The sequence below is a fragment of the Pyrgilauda ruficollis genome, unplaced genomic scaffold, assembly GCF_017590135.1.
Source record: "Pyrgilauda ruficollis isolate IOZ18807 unplaced genomic scaffold, ASM1759013v1 scaffold1, whole genome shotgun sequence".
Classification (NCBI taxonomy): domain Eukaryota; kingdom Metazoa; phylum Chordata; class Aves; order Passeriformes; family Passeridae; genus Pyrgilauda; species Pyrgilauda ruficollis.
This window is the reverse complement of record NW_024508100.1, coordinates 11,911,932-11,934,677: the sequence shown is the minus strand read 5'-3', so window position 1 is coordinate 11,934,677 and position 22,746 is coordinate 11,911,932. Positions and strand designations below refer to the sequence as shown.

Genomic DNA, 22,746 nt, shown 5'->3' with positions numbered 1-22,746 from the left:
TTTATTCTCTCAGTTGAAGAATGTTGTAACAACTGATAACTGAATTAGGAAGTTATGGAGCAGTATTATTAAAGTAGCTAACTCTCCATTGATTTTTTTTTCATTTTTTCCCTTTTCAATTAACCAGATTTTAAAGCCTTTGGGAGTTCCAACAGACAGCTACACCAAGACTGATTAATATTCATCCTTTTTTTCCCCTTTTGTCTTGAACATCTCAACTTAAAAGAAATATTGTTAAATATGAAGATATGATATCTGTATAAATGTGTGTGTATGCATGTGCATGTATGACACATCAAGCAGTTTATTTATTTTGTAGAATCCTGCAATCAAAGAATGTCTTGAGTTGGAAAAGACCTTAAATATTATCTAGTTCAAATCCCTCTGCTGTAGGCTGGGACAACTTTTAGTATATATTGATGAGGAATTAAATACAGATCTTTAAGGGACACCATTTGTCATTGATGTCTTTGGGACTCTGAGCCACTGACCATTACCTTCTGGATGCTGCTGCTCAAACTATTTCTTATCCATCTAAGTCCACCCATGAAATCCATCTCTCCCCAGTTTAGAGGGAAGGATGCTGGGGGGGGGGGGCATGTCAAAGGCTTTACAGAAGTCCTGATAAATGACATCTACAGCCCTTCTGATGCTTCATACTGATATTGGTATTTCCAAAGTACACTGTAGCTGTAAAAAGTTCTAATCTGAGATTCTTGAAGATTGAAGAAAACAGGGTATCTCCTGTATAGCACCAGAACACTGTTGTGCCAGACATTGCTACATTCTTTTTTCTAAGTATTGCAGCCCAATTCAAAGTGGCAAGGTGTACTCAAGTAGAGAGGTCAAAGGCAAGTTCATTTTACATTGTTGGGGTTTTTTAAATATTTTAATTTAAAAAATCAGTAATAAATATTTAACTAATTGTGATCACACCAACAAGGATCTGGTTAAGGCTAAAATTGTTGAAGCAATACTATTGCTCCCTTAAGATTTTGGTCACTAATACTGATCTGTTACAAATGGTAGTCACTAGGTGACTACTGATCTGCTTTTACTTGTATTTTTCTTCACTACTATTTATGTTTGGTTTAATCCTGAAATTATGAGCAGAGATTCACAAAGTCTTCAATGTGTCTTTTACATAAGCTTCAAATGTGTCTTTTACATAAGCTAAAGAAAAGCTTCTCATAGTCTTATTTTTAGCAACAATTGTAATTGGTAAGATTATAAACTACTCTTAGAACATTAACTGTTCACATGGACTTACATGGATGACCTATCAAACCACTTTTTCTCAGTCATTTAAATTTTGATATTCCCCTCACCTAATGACCATTTAATGAAGCACAGAATCAATGGCATGTCCTTAATGTGCTGAAAGAGGCAAAATTGTCTGGTTATAGAGTAATACAGGAAGTTACAAAAGATTACTGGAATCTTTTCTAAGCAGCTTATACTGTGAGCTCCCTGCTGTGGCTGCATAAGAGACCAGCTGGCTGGATGCTGCTGTGAAGGTGCTGGAGCTATACACCATGGGAAGGGGCTGCTGGCAGTGCCAAGCCCCATACAGGAGAGCTGCCAACTCCGACCTACCTCAGGGATTAATCTAAACCCATTCTTGATTTTTGATTGGAATAAAGTGAATCTTTTGTAGATTAGAACTAAGAAAGGTGGAGAGTCACAGCAAGGAGCTAATACACTGTCTGAATAGACAAGGTCATTGAATTTGCACTTACATTTTACGCAGCTGAGGAAGTTTCTTAAAGATTCCAGTAGCTTCCAGGACTGAAAATTCATTGTTATTTAGTCTCCTGAAAAAAATTACACCAATTTCAGAAAAAAATTATTCAGGGATTGATACAGAATGTTCCACATTAAGCAAGCTTTTCAGTCTGGCTTCCCTGAACATCTGACATTTAACTGCTAGCTGCAGAACAATTCCTTATATAGTGACATTTCTAATTTTGATAATTCCTGTGAATGAACATTCTCATTCCTGTGAATGAACACTCGCATTAGTTAAACTATGGCTCACATAAGACATTTTCAAAACCTGATCACAAAATTTTACACAGCTAAAGCTGAAAAGGAATATAAGATGGTGTTTTTAATTTTTCAAACAAAAATGTAACTAAGGGAGGATGCCATGGCAACTTATAAATAAAAGTCTTTAGAAGGACATATAAACCACTGAAGATTAGTCTTCTGTTCTTTAAAGGATATCAGGTGGAGTCTGCCAGACATCTGGAGGTACTCACAGAACACTATTTACAAGAATGAAAGAATTACTCTTCTTTTGAATAGGGAATTAAACCCTCCGCATAGGTCTTCCTATGAATTTAAAAACACTTCCCTCACCATGATTTATCTTCATACCACTACAGCTGGCACACATACACTGCTTAAGGCAGCATTAAATGCTGACTTGTAACCCTGTAAGAAGGTATGCAACGAGTGACAAATACTAGCTGGGCATTTCTCTTTCCTGCACAGGTATCAAGGCTTACAGTACAGTATATCTTTAACAGCAGCTAGGTTAGGGGACCATCTACATTTCAAAAAATACCTGCATTGACCCAGTACACCCTATTTCCTCTCTTGGAATGAAAATGGAAATTATGAGTCTTAGATCCTTTATATGCTCTAATGGAGCCATATTATTAAGAAAGGGAGTCTGTCCAGAATTTCTTTAGAAATCTTAAATAGGAAGTAGAAGATACGACTGATAAGATCACTGTGAAATGAAATTCAGCACAATTCTAAACCCAGAATGCTTTTCAGAATTGCCTTATTGCAAGACAATAAGGTAATTCTGAAAAGACAAACCCTAAAAAATTAAAGAAAGCTGTTTGTTCATGCTTCCCTCCTGTTCATTCTCATTGATAGCCAGAAGGGAAATTAAGGTTGTAAATCTGAAGGTATGGTTGTACAAAAGTTTCAACACAGAACCAAACTGAAAGAAGATGGAAGTTTTTCAGATATACACAAAACATTCGTATATCACACTATACTACAAGGAACATGAATTTCAGAAGATGCTATCACCTCTAAAAATCAGACTTAATGTGATTTTTAGGGGGACCATATAAAATACTCTTGCACATTGTAAATTAATGAAGTTATTTCTTTATTCTAAACAGACTTTACCCTATCGATCAATAAAAGAACCACTGACCATTCTATAAATGCTGACATCTTCAAATACTTTTCAAGTGCTACACCATCTAGAATGACTTGATAATGAAAACATTAAGTGATTTTAATAATACTTACTTGCTCTACTGCAAACATTTCTAACCCATGGAAAAATGCAAATAATTTGATCATTTATCCTTTGCAACAATTTTTACCTATTAGAAGTAATTTACTTTGTCTCTCCCTGAAGTTTCTTTCACACAAATGCCTTCAACCCTTCCAGTCTTCTTTTCTATGATTCTTGTTCTCCTTGAATTTTTTTCCAAGCAATTATATCCATCTTGAAAAATGAAGTCTTGAGCACAGAATTCCAGCTGATCCTTTACTATTGCTATGCACAGTACAATAATTATTTCCTATAATTTACATTCTACATTCCCATACATTTACCCTGGAATGAATTTGCATTAGTGCACAATAGCACTCCTTCATCTTTAATATGTATGATAACCACATCCTTTTGTCCTGACCTATTTGCCGTTTATGCCTCAATCTTGTATTTCTGGTGCTAAATAGCTCTATCTAATTTCATACGTAGAATTTAAATTTTATTTTATTTTAGTTGTATTTATTTTAAATTAGCCCACACACAATGGAATCAATATTACTACAGATAACAAGAGAGTTTACAGATATGATGGGATCTCCATTCTGTACCTTAATATTATTTTTTGAGCCCAGTGTTCTTCGCTGGTAAAGACAGCAACTATAGTTATTACCCATCAATCACTAGATCAAGAAAATTATCTTAAAATTACTTCTACCTGGTTTATTCAAATAAAGTACTAAAAAACCATTCTCAAAATCGAAAGTAAACAGAAGCATTTGATCATAATGTCTACATGTTCTGTTTGTCTGGATTATTTGATGCTTTTTCCTGTTTTAGTAACACAATGGCTAAGATATTGCATGTTTTTGAACAAGAGCTGAACCTTCCTGGAAGCCTATATATCGCAGTGATATTCATACTTTCTAAAACTACCTTGTTAAGTGATTATCTATTGTAAAATCATTATAAAAATTCAACATATAAGACTGAAATTATTTTTTATTTAGCATTTCTCCTGGGGACTTCGTTTTAAGTGATTTCTGAAATGCTTCCTGCATTTTTCAACATTTCAGAAAGCTACCTGAAAAATATTTTATTTTTGGGGTGCAATTACAGACTTGTACTTGATATCAAATACTTTACTGTCAGATTAGACAGATAATTCAATGTTTCTCTGGAAGACAGTGAGACAAAAGTGACAAAATGGGAAGTTAAAACAGCAGTTGGTTTAGTTATATTTTTTTTAACTTTTACAATTAAGTATCTGTCTTGAACTATATCAACATCTTCAGGTTTTTTTTTTTAAAAATACGTCTACTTGGAGGAAACAGGGTTTTTTTCCTGTGGTATTATTACCATTGCAATTTACACAACAGACACTTTTTTTAAGAGACTCACAGGATATGCTGAGTTGGAAGAGACCCACAAGGATCACTGGGTCCAGTTTCTGGCCCTGTCACCGGTCACCACAGAGCAGAGATCAGTGCCTACCCTCCTCTTTCCCCCATGAGGAAGTTGTAACTGCAGTGAGATCTCCCCTCAGTCTCCTTTTCTCCAGGCTGAGCAAGCCAAGGACCTCAGCTGCTCCTCATATGGCTTCTCCTCAAGGCCCTTCATCATCTTTGTTGCCCACCTTTGGACAACTTTTTTCCTTACTTTTGACTTCATTCCCAAGCTGAGATTCAACTCCAAGCATCACCCTGCAGAAATTAGTCTAGCTCTCCTTAACACCTATAGAAGCATCAATGTAATTTGACTCTAACAACTGTGCAAACTGGAAATCAAAGAATGGTCCTAGAACTAGACTGGGAAGTCCCAAGATGAACAACAAAGAGAGTGCATCAAAGACCAGGAATAACAGGAGGAAACAAGAGGAAGAGCTGCAACTTCTGTATCAGTGAGGCAAATAACAAAATAACATATTTGGCTAGAGCAAATGGATCTTTATAAAAAGTTAAAAAAAAAAAAAGAAGAGGAAGTAGTTTCTCTATCCTCCCTACAATATTTGCAAGACTGTTGAAATTTTTATTATATCAAATGACTTGAACAATCTGTACAGCCTATCAAGTATAAGGCTGAATAATGACTTTGTTACAGTTAAGCACCATCTTACTTGGATAGAGTGCTGGAAAGAAAAGGGCTCTTTAATGCAAAAAGATATAAAGGAAGCGATGATGGAAACTGAAGAGAGGTAGAGTACATTTAAAACTAAAAGTTCCCATTAAAAAAATTAACAGAAGTGAAAGAAAGTAAGTTCAGTAACAGTCTTAGGGGGATGGTGGATTTTTTAATCCATTAACACCTTCAAATAAGACTGGGTATTTTCTGAAAGAAGTGCTGTAACCATATATTTAGTAAAAAAAAAATTGTCAACTGAAATTTGAGTGTTTAGGATATAGAGTAGATGAGGCTTGATTATTTGATTATTCCTTCTGAATTTAACAAGTAGGAATGATAATTACAGAAAGAAAACACCTGACAGTGTATCTTCCACATGTAAATAAATTAATCTAAAAAGAAAAATTTAAATGCTAAATTAAGATTATTATTTCTTCAGAGAAGAGACAATTAAACATGATTCCTCCTAAATATCAAAGCAATGCATGCTTAATAATTTAAACAACTCCATTCCTCTTCTCTTGGTTCAATAACTTCATTTATACAACCACTACTTTCTGATCTCTTCCCACACTTTAACCTGTTACGTATTCCATCAGCTTTAATTCTTAAATTAAACAATTGTATCTCAAAATATTGGATAACATAAAATGTATTTCTCCACTGAAATCTATCTCCCTTCATACAAGACTATCAATTTTTTTTTCTCGGATTGTAATTTTCAGATTTGTAATAGGAACATGTTGTGGTTTAAACCCAGCAAGACGCTATGTTCAACCACGTTCAACACAGCCACTTGCTCTCTCCTCCACCATCAGGACTGGGGAGAGAACCAGGAGGGTAAAAGCTGGAAAACTCATGGGTAGAGATAAAGACAGTTTAACAGGGAAATAAAAAGCCATGCACGGGAGCAAACTCACTGCTCTCCACAGGCAGGCAGCATGGCAGTACAAAAAGCAGAAAAGCCTTTGGCTCTGTGTAAGCCCTGCTCAGCAAGAATAAAAACATCTCCATATTATCAATGTTCAGCACAATTCCAAATCATAAGCCATACTATCCACTGTGAAGGGAATTAACTCTACCCCAGCCAAAACCAGCACAGAAAATAGTAATACTAAGTTCAACTTCTTCTCCTAGCTTAGAGACAGAAAAAGGTCTCCATTTGTGTTTCAAATATATTTCAGTTTTAAATCTCTTTTCCTGTCCAGATATTCAAATACTTAACAATAATCTCATTATTTCATATCTGATTGCCATAGTGTTTCTTTGATGCCAGCTGTAGGCTGCTCTTTTAGGAGGTGTGCCATCCTGGTGCTCATCTCACCTCTGCAGGTGACAACTTGATCACAATCTTGTCTCCACATCTCTACACCGCTTTCTATGTCATAACACAGTCCCTTTTTTTTGTCCCTCAACATTTTGCCTTGTTCTTTAAACTGAATCTCCTAGGAAAAGCAGCTATTTCCTTCCACCTTTGCTCTGCAATGACAGCCATTTTTCATCTACCTTTCTGTCAATCCTTCAACCATCACTGCATTCCCTTTTATACTATTCTTTGCACATGGAGAAACCTTGTAAAGGTGTCTTAATTTTATCTTTCACTCCCTGCTTGAAGATTACTTCAGTTGTAATGCTTACAAATAATTCCCATATGGCACTTACTAAGCAAGTAATAATCTCTGAGTCCTTCTTTCCCCACCTCTATTCATTATACTATTATCTCATCTTCTTAACTCTGTTCCTGTTTGTCTGCTTTATCTTCCTCTGGTCTCCTGCCCAACAAACATAATGTATGCTTTGCATAAAAAGAATCGTCTCTGTCTGTTTAAACATCTAGGTAGCACTTTTTAAGACAGACCTCTCTGGTTACTAGGTGCCCTACTTTCTCCTGCAGTTAAAAGTAAAATAAACCCCACTACCTTTCAAAAAAATCCAAGAGGATTGCTCATGTTCTGAAGAACTAGAAACACAGAATAGTTATCTTATTTCTTTATCATGGGTTTTTAAGGCCACATGGTATTGAAATAATGCATAAATAATTTTTATGAATATTGAATTCTTTGAAGTGCACCACAGAGGTTACTTTCAATTTTTGCTGTTCAAAAAACGTAAAGCTGTGGTTTCCTATTTAACAATTTTAGTTTTTCTCCATAAGAAAACAATCCTTTATTATGTGTTCAACTTACAACTCTGCTGTGTACTGGGGAATGTGATCAGGAATTTTGTTGAGTTTCTGATTGGAGCAGTCCACTGTGGTTCCTTCACAGCGACATTTCTCAGGGCAAGCCAAATCTGCAAAGCAGTCTCCACTTAATTTGGATCTGTAATCTTCAGTGCCTGTAGAAGATTCAAGTCAAAACACAGATACTAAGTCAATAAAGTATAAGATTTTCTTCTTGTGAGAGGGTTGAAAAGACGTCTGCAATGCAGATAACGGGTGGGCAACTTGGGAAATGCATGATAAACTTTGTGATACTGAACAGACACAAGGGCTTCAAGAGAGGGTTAAATATAGGGACTTAAGATATGCTGGAAAAAGAAACTGAGACCAACTTCACATAGCAGGATAACATTAACTTGAGCTTTTCACAGCTGTACTTTCTGCTGATTATGTTGTCAGCCAATCTAGCCTTGTTTATAGCTAATCAAACAAATGCCACTGTTTGTTTTAGAATTTGTTTTCTTTCTCTGTATCAAGAATAAATAGATCCTGAATGCAACCTTTTCTCTTTCTCTGGTTACAAATTGGTATTGTTGACTGGACTTCATTAACCTCAGTGATTTTTTTTTTATAGTCCCGATACTCCACATCATCTCAACAAATAAGTTGAAAGCCCTGTTTTCAGCTTTAATTTAAAAAATGTGTGATCCTGACTTAAGCCTCAGCAGCTTGCCATGCTGTAGAAAGCTGCGTGACGTTCCATGGTGCTTGACAGAACCATGTTTTACTCATACCTCACAACCACATGGTTAGATCAAGCACAACAGAAAATCTCGCTACATTATCAAAACTGCATCCATTAGGCCAAGGATAAGAGCAAGGGAAAAGAGGAAGGAGTAGGTATAAATTACAGAAGCATTTGAAGTTTAATACTTGCTTACATGACATGGCATTCTTATTACTGAATGTCCAGTGCCACAGTAACAGTATCACTGTCACAGATTAAATAAAAATACAATATACATTAAAAAAAAATAAATAAAGGAAAAAAAAAAAGAACCACATTGAAAGTTTCCTCCACCATTTCCCAGAGTCAGTCAAAGAAAACAACCTAAACATATCAGGAAAAAAACATCTGGTAAGGAACTGAGGGTGGGTGACAAAGAAAACAAAGAGAAGCCAAAAGGACCTGTGGGTTCTTCTTGGACAAAGGTGAAAAGACTGAGACTAGTAGAAGGTGCATCAGGGCTGGGAGGTACACTGTGATTTAGTTCAGACACTGAACTTTACTTACAGCCAAAATGGTGAACTCCTGAAAAAGTAAAGATAGCCAAGAAGGAAAGAAAGACAGAGTAATGCCAATTAAGACAAAAACATGAACTAAGCTCTCATGTTCTCTACTTAACTTTGATTAGGAGATGGTGCTAGGGCCATTGTCTTCAGCGGAAAGAAAGAATAATTCATTTTGAGTAGCATTTAAAAATGAAGATGAGATTGGGGTTTATTACAGATTTCATCTAGGATGATGAACATGCCTCCCATGAATTATTCTTCACTATTTTGAACATGTTCTTTAAAAGCCACTCCCTGAACATATATAGGAGTTACAGAATATTCTGAGTTGGAAAAGACCCACAAGGATTATCCAGCCAAATATACATGCTATGCCACTTAAATCCTTAATAAACCAAATATAGGAGAAACAGATTTCTCACTGGAGCGGGAAAAAACGAAACAGTCATCAGGTACTATGTTATCTACCTCTTGTAAATGTTTCAGTAATCCATATGATGAAACTACTGTAGAGTACTTCTGTAGTATGAGGTAGCAGATAAAAGATATTTTTTTCAAATAAATGATTTAATACTTGCAAAATTTTAGCCTTCCGAATTACTATAATGAAATTTTACTAGGACTTCATAGTGTCTGCGGAGCAATATCTCCAAATGATGCATTTAAAACAAAGACTAAAAATATTTAGGTGCTTAAAGAAATGCTAAGATTATTTTATAGTATCCACTTAAGTATAAAGACTTGTTTTTTAGCACTTTTAAATACCCAATAAACAAGTCTAAAAATAAGTTTTGGGGTTTTTTTTTCCTCCTGCATCCAGAGTATATCACTGTTAATAGTTTAAACAATTAAATATTCAGGGACAATGCCTTCAACAACTAAAATACTTTTAGGTAGCATCTCCCTGATAACCTGATAGAAAGAGAAAGCAACAGAAGCTGTATTTCAAGAAGCATGTACATAGCCCATTTTTAAAAATTGAATTATTTTTCTTCTTCCACCCCACCTTCCCCCAGGAAAAGCATTTTTTAAAGGGTATGTAAATAAGCCGAAACTGCATGAGTGGCCATATAATAACCAGGCTGGCAAGAAAACCATTTGATGGCAAGAAAACACTTCTAACTCACAAGCAAAAGTTGTGCTGGCAAGGTTGAGTAGAAGTCACTCTGTGGCAGGAATACAGCTGTTCTACACTCTAAGGAATTGAGCGGCACTACACGTTAACGAAATTGAATCTTCCTGTTTTATGCTGCTTTAAAACACATTTTTGTGGATGCTAGTGCTGACAAATTGCTGCCTGATTTTCTCTTTAATTTTGTCTTTTCTTCATATTCAAAACAACATTATTACTATAAGGGCCTGAAGAACTTCACATGACCGCTGCAAATTTAAGTGTTACACAGCATTTGGAGAAGAGATAAACATACCAGCTGAAGAGACAACAACTAAGATGACTGCAGAATGATGATATACCTGTAGTACTTGAAAGAAGGAGTGCACTGATGTCCTAATCAATTACTGTAGATATTTTTCTAGATATTAAACCATGGCAGAAAATCCCGATTGCAAATCACATACTGTAACTCATCAATAGATGCATTATTCCCTTGTTTATTTTGTTATTTGTAATGTGAGTGAATATTTTTTTTTCTATTAAGAAAACAGTGCACACACTGACAAGCAAGGTAAAAGAAAGAAAGATCCATATTTCAAAGAGCTAGGGTCAACATTGGTAAATCTTTTATAAAAATATCATAGACTTATTGTAGCTTAAAGCCATGTGTAAATTGTTATTTCACCCCAACTATAAAGTCATATTTTCTTTAATGGAAAGCATTTCTGATTCACTGTATGCATGTGACCACAGAATGCCTCTAATTAAGACTATCAGCTTTCTTTTCCAAGCATTCCACTGTGATTTCCTAAACAAAAGGAGGGTGAGCAAGCAGCAGATGCAGCCAGCATAAAGCAGGAAAGCAAGGCAAGAAAATGTTCGTTTGTAGAAAGTTTAAAGTTGTGCTAGCTCTTTGATGGCAGCATGGATTCCTGTGTTTAAAAGCAGCTCAGGAGCTACATTTTAAAAACAGTAGCAGCAGAAAGGCAAGGTACAAGGTAAGTAAAAGTGTCAGTTAAGTTATGAATTAGCAGGTGCAACCTTCTAAATAATGTAAGCATAGGTACAATTTTGGCAGGTTGTGTGTGAATCTGTGAGACAGAAAAAGGTAAATGGAGCTGCATGCTAAGCTCTTATATTCAGAAAACAGAATTACTAGTATTCTACAAAGGAAAACTATTTATATCTACAGGTAATGACTAATGTTAATACACATGCATCAGTTTCCTAAAAGCTATGACAAACTTTGCTTTTGGGGTGAAAGGGAGAGAATATCTGCAGTTAGTCAATCTTACTGCAGAGCCAAACCTACCTGGAATGAAATACTGTTCTTTAGCTAAATAAAGAGAAAAAAAAAAAATAGAAGATGCACCTGAATGTCAGCAAGCAAAGAATGAGTTTTATTAGATTAAGTATGGACTGCAGTTAACTACAGATAATTTAGTGAAAAAAATGTGTATTCACAATGAGAGCTGATAGAATAGCCATAAATGTATCCGGAACACGGATAACAAAACAGTTTTCATCTGGTATTTGCACTTGAGACAGAATAAACTATAGAATGTGAAATGCACCTGGAACAGCTGGATACCATATGACAAAAGTTAGGATTTAAAGAAATGTAAGTAGGAAATGGAATAAGATTAGAAAAAGAAAACAGTAAATTTCAGTATGAAGCAAGCTCCCTGTATAAAAGGAATATGTTATGTTTCCATATTTAGCTTAGAAATTTTTAGATCTTTCACATATTCCAGGGCCCTGTGGAAATTTAAAAAAATGATTTATGGTGGTGATACTTGTAGTGAATAACTTTAGCATTTAATTCTGAAGTTTTATATATTACATTTATGTTGTTGGATTTAATGCTACTCAGAAATAGTGCCAAGTATGTTAACTACAGTAATGTTCCGTGATCCAATAGTCTATGACTTCCAAGATTTCCTTCTATTCAGTCAACGAACTAAAAAAAAATTCTGTGATGTTTAATAATTCTGTAGAGAGACAGCTGCTTTCATTAGAACTTCTATAAGCACTATTTTTTTTTTTTTTTGCCAATAAAGGAAAAATAGCAGCTGAACTAAGAGAATTACCTGAGCAGCGGAATTTCTTGCTTTTGATCTGGCCGATCCTTTTGTTTGCCAGCCGGCGGGGGCTGGTGCACCGGGCACCACTGGTCTCAATGGGGTTTGTGTGAAGGTAATCCGCCAGCCACTTCAGATGGCAGTCACAGATAAATGGGTTCTGAGCCAAATGCCTTTCATGAAGGAAAAAGAAAATAATATCACACATTATTTGCCTTTGGTCTCTGCAGTACCCAGAGCTTTTACTGCATTGTAGAAAATGAAGTAATACTTGAGAAAACCATAAACAAGAACATACGTACAAGGTCTGAATCGCACGTAGGGGTGAGAAGGTGCCTTTTGCAATGGTCTGAAGCTTGTTGTCATACAAAGAAAGAAGATTCAAGTTGTGCAGATCTTGAAACGCATCAACTCGCAAACAATTGATCTTGTTGGCATTCAATAATCTGTTTAATGGAAGATAATTATAAAATTGAGAGAAATTGCTCTGTGTCACAGCTTCAGCATTTTCCACAGACAATTCTTTGTGCACCTTTGCAACCAGAACAAGAGATGTAATAACAAATTATAATTGACAGTGACATAAGGAATTTCAGTGAATTGAAGTATCTTATTTAGGTTATATATATTCCTACATATTTGAACCTTGGAGTTGAAATGTTTGCATTTATTTAGCTAAAATTACATTTCTTGTATGTGCTGGTAGAATGACTGTGTGGTATTTGTGTACTGTGCAAAGAAACAAGTCTAAAAATCAAGTATATTCAAGGAAAGCTAGTTTCTTTGCCAAATAAATAAACAAACAAAAAAGGAACTGAATACTGTGTTCATTAGCTGGAAGAGATGTGCAGTGGCACTTTTAATTATATGTTACTAATCAGCATGCTGCCACATTAACAGAGTTGTAGTAAAAACTGGTGGCATGGAATATATCCAAATCTGTCTTGGATCCTTTCTCCTCTGCATCTTCAAAAGGAACCTTTTCTTCACTGTACCTCCCAAACTTTTAGTGTTAAAACAAACAAGCCAATCTAAACCAAGTCCTTTTGAAGAGAAAAAAAAAAAAAGCCATTCCATTCGATGCATTTTTATAACCACATACATTTTACTTCTTTCCATTTTGAGGCAGAAATTGAATGAAATGGTGGACTTGAAACCTAATGCTCTAATAAAAAGTTTTGCCAGACAAGTAGATATTTACTTAGTCCTGAATGTACTATCTCTACAATGCATATTAAGATAGGTTCTTTTTCAATACAGACTTGAGAGTTAGGAAAGGTCTTTTACCTTTATTTTTTTTACCAGATCTCAAATATATTTTATAACTAAAGCATCTTTAAAGGAAAACAGAAAAGCATACCTGCCCACTACTATACTTTTTCTGACTAAAGTAAATCAAAATGCAAACCTCTAGGTGGTGCTAGAAGTTGCATTTTCTTCGTATATGTTTTACTGTTTTGCCATCTTCAATTAGTTGACATTTTGCCAACCACTTCATGGTGAAGTCTGGACATTAGGTAATTCTAAACATGTGTGAAGATGTTTTAAATTATTTAAGAAGACTTTAACTCAACAAGTCAGTTATTCTGGTGGTTCTTTCAAAACCACCACTGTTGTTTTATGGCCTATTTAACACAGTTATTTTACACGGTACACCTACTTGCACAGCCTCCTCTGCTGAATATTGACAATCTTTGATAAAATTACCATCATGACATTCTTTATTCCAGTATAAAATCTAAACAGCAACTGTTTAAAAGGTTACATGTGGAAATTCCCAAAGCGTTAAACGAAGTAGCAGCTTGAGTTCACAGATTCAAAGACTCGCACGGGGTGTCAGTAAACATTAGAAGTCATCAATGAAACTGTGGTGCAATACTGTTCTTTCATGGGTACAACTAGAAATGCAATTACATAACATTTCCACTATATATTTTCTCTTTATAAAACACACAAATATTTCTTCTATGGTTCCCACACAACTATATACATCCTATTTGCCATTTACAGTGTGTCACATCGTTATGAGTTTTATCCTTAGAAATTCCACATGGGAGAATAACTTCATTTTAATCATTTCAGGCTGAAACATTAACTGATATGATCACATTTGTGGATGAATGGCAAGCTGGCCTACAACAGTCCTAACTCTTTTGGTTTTAGCATAATTTGATTTTACTGTACTTTGATCTTACATATGGGATTTCCTGCCAGTTCTTCTTCTGGCATGAATCTCTCATCATGTTTACCCTTTTGAATGATCCTAAAATAGAATAAATAAATTAAAAAAATACTCACAGCAGTTGCAGAGAAAAGAGTCCTTCAAACAGGCCCTTTGGAAGTTCTGTGATTTTATTGCCATAGAGGACCCTGTACCAGGAAATAAAGCAGATAAAACTACCATTATGAAAGGTATGGGATTTTGACTTCAAAAACAGAGAAATTCCCATTTTCCTGAAAGGAATTTGATAACAGCCACTTGATACTTGCAATATCCTTGTGGTCCTGTGAGGCAGCAGAATCACACACTTTCCCAAAAGGTGTGCAACCCAAAGATCTCTGCAGAATCAGCACCTCACGGATTACAGGCTTACCAAGGGACCCTGCTAAGTGGATTTGCTGTTTGCAAGAACAATTAACTGGGGAATAAAAGACATGATTGGTTTTGTTCAACTATTTGCCATGAACATATTTATAAAAAAACCCACACATCATTAGTGTCCAACTGTAAAAGAATATTCAATTACCACTAGCATTCTGAAATGATTATTACAACTTTCAGAATGAATTGAATTTATAGCAATATTTTACACTGAGCCAAAAGGCCAGAATAATTTCACTATTAGAATATGAGAAATTTGCTTCTGTTTACAGGTCAAACAGATACCTACAGTGAATTAAGCGAACGTAAGCCCTGGAAAGCATCTGGAGCTGCTTCAGAGATCTGGTTATTGCTCAGGTCACTGAAACACATAAAATTTGACTCAATTAATTCAAGCTATTTTCAAAATAATGAACTTTAAGATAATATGTAATTTGAATTAAGCATGGATGGGAGAGAGAAATTGAAATATTTGCATGAGACACTGCCCAAGAATTTTAATATAAAACCACTGAAATTGCCAGGACAAAATGTTTACTTTTCCTGATTGCTTAAGTACATTTTTGAAGAATCCTCTGCTTGCTACAACCCCAGAGCTATACAGCCTGAAAAATAATCTGAAATTATGCTCATTCTTTTTTTTTTTTTTTTTTCCCTAGAATTTTCACTACAGTAACATACTGTTTCTATGCAAGAACACATTGAACAATTTCAATATTTGGTAAAAACTCAATTATTATTAATATAACAAAGATGATATATGGTCTCAATCATTATCAGTATGCCTTCTAGCAGTCAAACTTTCTTAAGTGCTCACATATTAACTGCAGTTCCCCTGTACCATCTTGATTTGTTTTTTTATCTGGAGATATACATATGTATATATATACACATACATATGTAAATAAATGTAAGTGATTTGGTACATACATTCTTCGAAGCTTTTTGTAGGGGGAGAAAGCTCCAGGAGGTATGACCTTGATTGAATTTTGCTCCAGCCGTCTGCAAAAGAATAGCAACAACATAAAAATACAGCCCCCAAGCTAAACAAGAATCTAAAGCCATAAGAAACTAGAAGGGATAGACTTCAACAAAGAAGACAACTTCTTCTTTCTCAGTATAATTTTTGTTTCTTTCATTACCAAAAAAACCTCAAATCAAAACAAAAAACACAAAAAACCACTCCACCAAAGAACCAGCCAAACCTTTAAACACATAGAGAGTAATATTGTAAATTAAAATCGAATTTTGATTTAATATTTAAAAGAAAACTTATTTTCAGAACATGCAAAACTTTTTGAAAATTTAAGAGAGAACTGTCATTAAAAATTTCAATCTTGAATTATCTTAATTTACTCCCAATGTGTTATTCATATATAGCAATTTGCATAGTAATTTTTATTCAGAAATGCCTAAAGATTTCTATGAAATAATTGAAATATGCAAACCATGGGAATGGGGAGAGGAATGTTCCTAGAGACCAAATAATGTATGTTGCTACCTCCAATAAGGCAACTGCCATGTTTTTAAAGATACACACAATTTCTTTATATACTGTACACAAAATATTTTCTTTAACATATAATACTAGATTTGTCCAGCCACATTTCTAACTTCTTTAAACAAGTATTTTAATTTCAGCTTGTAGCTAATATTACTGGCTACACTTGCTTTGTATGTATAGTGACTGTAATTGAAAATTCCAATGCTGTAAAGTATGAATTTACTGATGGAAACTATTTTCCAAGAAGTTTTTCAGCTTGTAGAGGTTTGCATATGGGAAATCAATGCACATATAGACCTGTGGCCCAAGTGCCAATGAGTCAAAACAGTCAGTGATGAGGACACTTAAAATAGAAGCTGCTTCCTCACACACCCCAGCATATCATAGTTATGGCAGTGAAAATTTCTGCCATGTGGACATAAGAAACTATTATACCAAATAGTACTGCAGGCAAAGCCATTATTATTCAAAATACATTGCATGCTTATCTAATAAGCTACTGCCCTCTTTCATGCACAGGTATCAACTCTATGATTTATGTATATAAAGAAAACGACAAAATCTTCTTACTAAAATTAATCAAAAATCTTTACGTTTACTGCATTATTCTAACTTACAAGGACCTTGCCTCAGAATTTGAAGTAAAAGGGCCTTTTTAAAACTAGATACAGAAATACTGGCCTATTTTTTTTTCCTTTTACTCTTGTCCTACTACCTGTCTTCTGTTTCACTTTTGTTCTGGTTGAGACATACGAGTCTCTGTGTGTGGTGTAAATAAAAAACTCATATATTTTGAGTAAGCATTTCCAAGGAAATATTCTAAAAGATATTGTTTCTTTTTGTAAAGTTTCTCAAGAGATCATGGTATAGCTGAACTGAAGCTTTTTTTTTCTGCCTTCATGAAGTCTCTTTCAGATAGAGATATTTATATATTTAATACTTATTTATATATTTAATACAGGAAGAATAAGATTATATAAATAAAGAAGAAAAATCTTTTATACCTCCCTTTGTCTGTAAAGAAAGGAAATCAAATCCACATTTTCAAGCTTTGTTATCCGCTAATTTTCTGATTTATCTTCATAGAATCAGCTGAATTTCACAGAGTGTAAATTGGTATCCACTATTCCAGAGAAAATCTAATTAGATATATTCCTGAGTCACAAAGTACAGACAGACTAATATCTAAAGAAAATTTGTATTCTACTGATAAAACCCACAGTAATTAAAAACTTCTTTATATGAATGCCCTATAATAAATGAAATATTTTTAATTCTGGAATAGGATGGGTTGTAGCTATCGATTACTGAAAAAGTCAGCCATTAAGTGCTTGGAAATGACTTGGCCAGAAGCAATATTATATCACCAAAGAACTAAGAAAAAACTTGAGTCAGTATTTTTCCATGAAATTTGTATTAAATTTTGTTCACAACTCCTTTCAAAGTCATTCCAGAAGTCATTTTTTCTTATGAATGAACATCTATGTATTACCAACAGTGCCTTGGTTGTTTCTTTTTCAAAAGCCACAGTCAATTTTAGTAGCATATTTAATAAGCTAAGATAATGGAGGAAGATGGTTAAGTACACTCTTCATCAAAGCTTGCATTGCCCCATGTAAAAAGAAGTACTCTGCCCATCACCACACAAATGCTAATTAATGCTTTTAATATGAAGTCTCCATCTCCTTTTAGTGTTTCACTTCAAAGCAGTCCTGCATTGATACATAAGTGTTTTACTGTCTTTGAATGCTGCCAAACTAGTTGAAACCTTTTTTGAAGACTATTCCCTAATCACTCCTATCTAGGAAATGTACTGTGAACATTGCTCTTTGGAAATCTTTCCCCTCTGCTTATCACTGCAGACACTGTAATGTACAACCACTTACTATTCTAAGAAACAAAGGTGCTTCTGCAGTTGTGACTTCCAACATAATCAAATCAAATCAAAGTAGGTCCCCAGCCAGTAGACAGATTCTTCCCACACGGTCCCCAGAGAGCCCTGTGACATGTAAATCACTTGACACTTTCCAGGAGGATGCTGTTCTGTGCTAGAAGCCTGCAGCACACCATTACTGATTACTGCTTCCGCACTTACAGAGACAGACAACATGCTTATTTATACTGACACTCTTAAACTGGCCTCTTTTCCCACCATAAAAAGCCATTTCTGTGAATGACTGCTGCACCAGGAAAGAGGGCAGACTGAGAATGGAGAACACCCTGCTCTCTACAGAATAATTTTTACTTTAAATCACGCAGATGGGGTACAAGATACTAAGCCCTCTCAGTAGAGAGTGGTAAAAACATGTACACAGAGATGTGCTGCACCTAAATGCATGTAAAGGGATCAGAGATGTCTAAAAAGCATTTAATAATACTAAAATAAAATAAAACAGAACATGAATTTAAATATGGAGGCAAATTAGACATGTATTTTATAATTAAACAATCAGAATGTAACATCTTGGTTAAGTAAATGTGGATGAAAAAATAGTGGCTTTAGCAGTTAATTAATCTATACTTTTAATTCCAATGTATCCTAATTTACAAGAAGTCTTTCAAGAAAGTTGTCAAGAAATCCCAAAAGAATTTTACTACAGAGAGAAAGTGTAAGCTGTGAAATGAGTCTGATGTATTGCACAGATGCTGATTATACATGGTAATAAAATTGACAGCTCTTCTTTGCGTTTTCCCCATCTGCTTTTAAAGCAAATGGCAAAAACATCTGTCAAAAAACCAAAAAATAGATTTCAGTGATGGAATTGAGTACAGCTCCTGAATCTGATGAACTGCAATACACAGCTAACACATCTATCATCACATGCAACATCTGCCAGATTTTGAGTTTTCTTTGTTTGTTTTTAAAATAAGGAAACAGTAATGATTTCCCTTGCTAGAGGAATTCTCGAGGCTATCAAACAAAGTACCTTTTTTGTCTCTCCATAACTGTACCTCTAGAGTGCTTAAATCCACTAAATGTCACTTCTAGCCTTAGCAGCAGAATTCTGTTGAAATCTGTGATATCACCCACATCTAACAAAACAAAAGATGTATTTTGAATGACTACATTACTTCTATTTCTTACTTTCAGGCTCTAAGTCTGTGTATTAATAAATGTGTTTGACAGTTTCCTAAATATTTGTATATAAAGAATCACTCTCAATGTTGCCCTAAAGCTCGCCAAAACTGTTAACATCCGGCCTAATTGTTCTATGAAATATTTCCTCAGGGGATTGATTTTACATGACAGATGACTCCTTAGTCTGCATTGCATCAAGAAAGTAACAAGAATTGCAATTCTAAAGCTATTAAACAATTCACCTCATTTACCCAAAAGGAAGTCTCAAACCTGCATTTCATTACAGAATGGGCCATCACATGCTCTGAACTCTAGAGCATCACTAATGATGATGGGCTTGACATTCCTCCACTGTTACAGGTTCAGGTTGTAGCAAAATACATCACTTGTTAAATAATTATTTGCTTAGTACTTTGGCTTCTGTCAGTGTGGCTCGAGTGCAATCAGCCTGAGTCACCCAGAGCCAAGTTAGCCTCTCTAATTAGCCCATTTTTGATGTGAGTTCTTATCTTATACTACCAAACCTAGTCAAGCTGTTCAGATAAGTGTTTTAAATTCACAAAAAAAATTAGATACACTCCTGCTACACTCCTGGCTCATCACAAGCAGGGACCTGTCCACCTGTTCTAAAAGAGCAGAAACACTACCTCGAAAATCCCCATGTTGTGTGAGACCAACAGGGTGACAGGAGTCCTCACTACCTGCTAAATGATAAGTGATCTTACACTACTAATTTGCCACAAAACTTAAAAAGGTTTTTAACTGAGATTATGTGGTTGCTTACTTACTATGTATTTAAAAATGTAATTGATGAAGAAACATTTGAATGATGACAAAACACAAAATACTGAAAAGTCAGTATCCATACTTTCTTTTTAAATTATTTCACTCACATAATTGCTAAGGAAAAGTAATCAGAAGTGAAGAGCCACATGTGAAAATAAAATCTAAGATTAGCAACACCTTTGGAGTGTGGCACAGCTGTCAGAGCTCTACAATGGTTTCTCTGGAAAAGTGACATGGGCCTTCTCCAGCTTCCCTTCATGCTGTATAAAATATTAATTTATTCCATGCTTGAGTTATTTTCTTTCCCTTGGCAGCATCGGAGAGGCACCATCAAGGTGCCCCTTCTACTTAACACCCACAAAAAATGGCACAAAACCCCTAGAAGTGGGATGGTGCTCAGCCTGGCCAGTACCTACTGCTAGTTTCTGGAGAACAGCACTGCTTTCATGTTTCTCGTCTGGTTGTTTTGTTCTGTGTCTCTGTGATCTCTTGACTCCTGAAATCATCCTGCTGTCTGAATTTAATTAGTTCTCAAGATAGGACACAAGGGTATGAAGAAAGCCAAAGATGTGAACAATGGCAGCACAGAACACAGGCTAATAAGGAACAGATTAGATGTTATACATACAAAAACATCTGACAACTCAAATGAAAAAGCTGGGGGTTTTTTGTTTTCCAAAAAGCATAAAGCCACATGATTTACAGTAATTTTCAGATTAGGAAGATATTTGAGTAAGAGCATGACAAATCATTTCTCTTGTGTGTGTTAAGCAGACAGGATTAGCTATCAAATAACAAAAACATCTATTTTTAAAGCAGTAAAATGGAATATGGTTTAGGTTTTGCCCAAGAAATATTAAGGTGGAATACCAAAGATAAGTTACAGGTAATTCAGTGAAATCTGCATTGGTAAATTAAATATATTAAAGTGAAGAAATTAATACCTCAACAGATTTCTTTAGCACATTTTAATTTGTTCCATATTTATTCAGTACACTGCATTAACGATAATGAATTTTTCATTATTTACATGTAATTCTATGTTTATATCTATATATCATATAAAAATTGTTTAAATTTTAGCAGATTTCTAAATTTTTGATTATGCACACAAACCAATTGTTTTCTATTGCATTGGGCATAAACACTGCTTTGACTAAGAAATAATGACCCTCCCAAGACCACAGCAAAGCACAGCAAGAGAACTGTATCATTGACACACAGATGAAGAGTCTAGACAGAGGTCAGCGAGTGGCAAATCATAAAACCTTTGCAGTAAAATTATAATATAGTATTATGTTTATTTTCATGCAAAGATTTTCAATGTTTATGGCCTTATCGGCAATATTTAGCCAACTAAGCAGTGTAAGGGACTTTTTTTTAAATACTGTCACAGTGCATATTGATACTAAAATTTTATTTTCATGTCAGCTATTTTACAGCAGATATTTCCATTTCATTAGGAACCTTTTTGGTCCTCCTCCATATGTAAAGCCTTCTCTTAGGAATTCTCATGAATAAGCATGTAAGCAATACGTTATAAATAATAATATTTAATCTGAAGGTTATGCACTATTATTATTTGATATAAGCTTTTCGACATAAAAATTTATTGAATTTTAGTCAAAAGATAAGCAAAGCTCTAGATTTCACTGAAAATTCACTGTGCCTCCACAGTGAATGGGGTAAATCTGATTAACCAGTCCAATGCATTAGCCAGGACTGATCTTGAAAACATTGGTTTTAGAAACCTTTGGGTAGGGCAGAAGATAAGGAAAGGTTTGAGGAAAAGGACACATGAAGTACAATTGAAGAGAACCATTTATGAGAAAAATTAATTTTAATATCAGGACGACTATTTGAAGTTGCTCAAAAGTCTGGAGTGTTAGAATAAGAGCTGAGAAAATATTAGCCAGAACACATGAATTTATTAAGGGGCATTTAGTTACTTATGTGTCTTTCAACACACTTTATTTTAATCCAGCACTTTCTGAAAATTCAAAACCTGACAGTTTTCTGGCTTCCTACTGACCAAAGTATGTATCACTATTCATAAGCAAATAAATGCTATAGCAATTACTTTAACTTTTCATCCATAAGTAGACATCATCTTTTCACTTGACACATGCAGGTGAAGAAATGTGTGGAAATTAAATCTTAGATAAACAATGTCTTTGGAGTGTGGCACAGCTGTCAGCATTTGTTATGAGAGCAATTAAGAAAAGATCTCAATAAAACAGAGAAGTTGAAAAAAGTGCCATAAGAATAATTAAATTATTTTGAAATATTTTATAGTTAGACCAAAGAGATTTATCTATATTAGGTATTATTAGCTATTATTATCTATTTCAGGTACTATCATCAGAATGTAAATATATATTTTCTCAAAACCAGAAGACACAGTTACAGAGAACTCTTGCAAACTGCTAAAAAGCAATATATTGTAAAGACCAGTGACTATATTAACATATGCATATATACAAACGACTTGGAAAAACCCTTCCTTGCTGAATGCTTCCTGGCTGATGGCTTAACTGTTTAAGAGGTAAATCACAAGTATGAACTGTCATTCCAATTCCTAAGAAGATGAATGTTTTGATTTAAAACCACAAACCTAACTCAGAATACCAATAATCAATTTAATGCCTTGTAACTTATTGAATCCTCTCCACAGCATTCCTCATTCTTTTCAAGCTACAAAGATGCAGGGTTTGCTCGTGTTGCTGTCCTGCTGCATAGACAGACAAATCATGCTTTGAGC

The 22,746-nt window shown here is 34.7% G+C and overlaps 1 protein-coding gene across 4 annotated transcripts in view; it reads right to left on the bottom strand.

Annotated features, from left to right (window-relative positions):
• SLIT2 (slit guidance ligand 2) overlaps positions 1-22,746 on the bottom strand; it is a 255,996-nt gene that overhangs the window by 57,461 nt on the left and 175,789 nt on the right. For 2 of the 4 annotated variants that reach the window (XM_041473469.1, XM_041473555.1), the window contains exons 10-17: positions 15,547-15,618; positions 14,906-14,977; positions 14,313-14,384; positions 12,317-12,460; positions 12,024-12,187; positions 11,246-11,269; positions 7,552-7,702; positions 1,740-1,814 (exon numbers count right to left, since the gene is read on the bottom strand). In XM_041473469.1, coding sequence (XP_041329403.1) covers positions 1,740-1,814; positions 7,552-7,702; positions 11,246-11,269; positions 12,024-12,187; positions 12,317-12,460; positions 14,313-14,384; positions 14,906-14,977; positions 15,547-15,618 — 774 coding nt within the window. The remainder of the gene's footprint in view (positions 1-1,739; positions 1,815-7,551; positions 7,703-11,245; positions 11,270-12,023; positions 12,188-12,316; positions 12,461-14,312; positions 14,385-14,905; positions 14,978-15,546; positions 15,619-22,746) is intronic. The other 2 variants (XM_041473725.1, XM_041473638.1) reach the window with 1 other exon arrangement.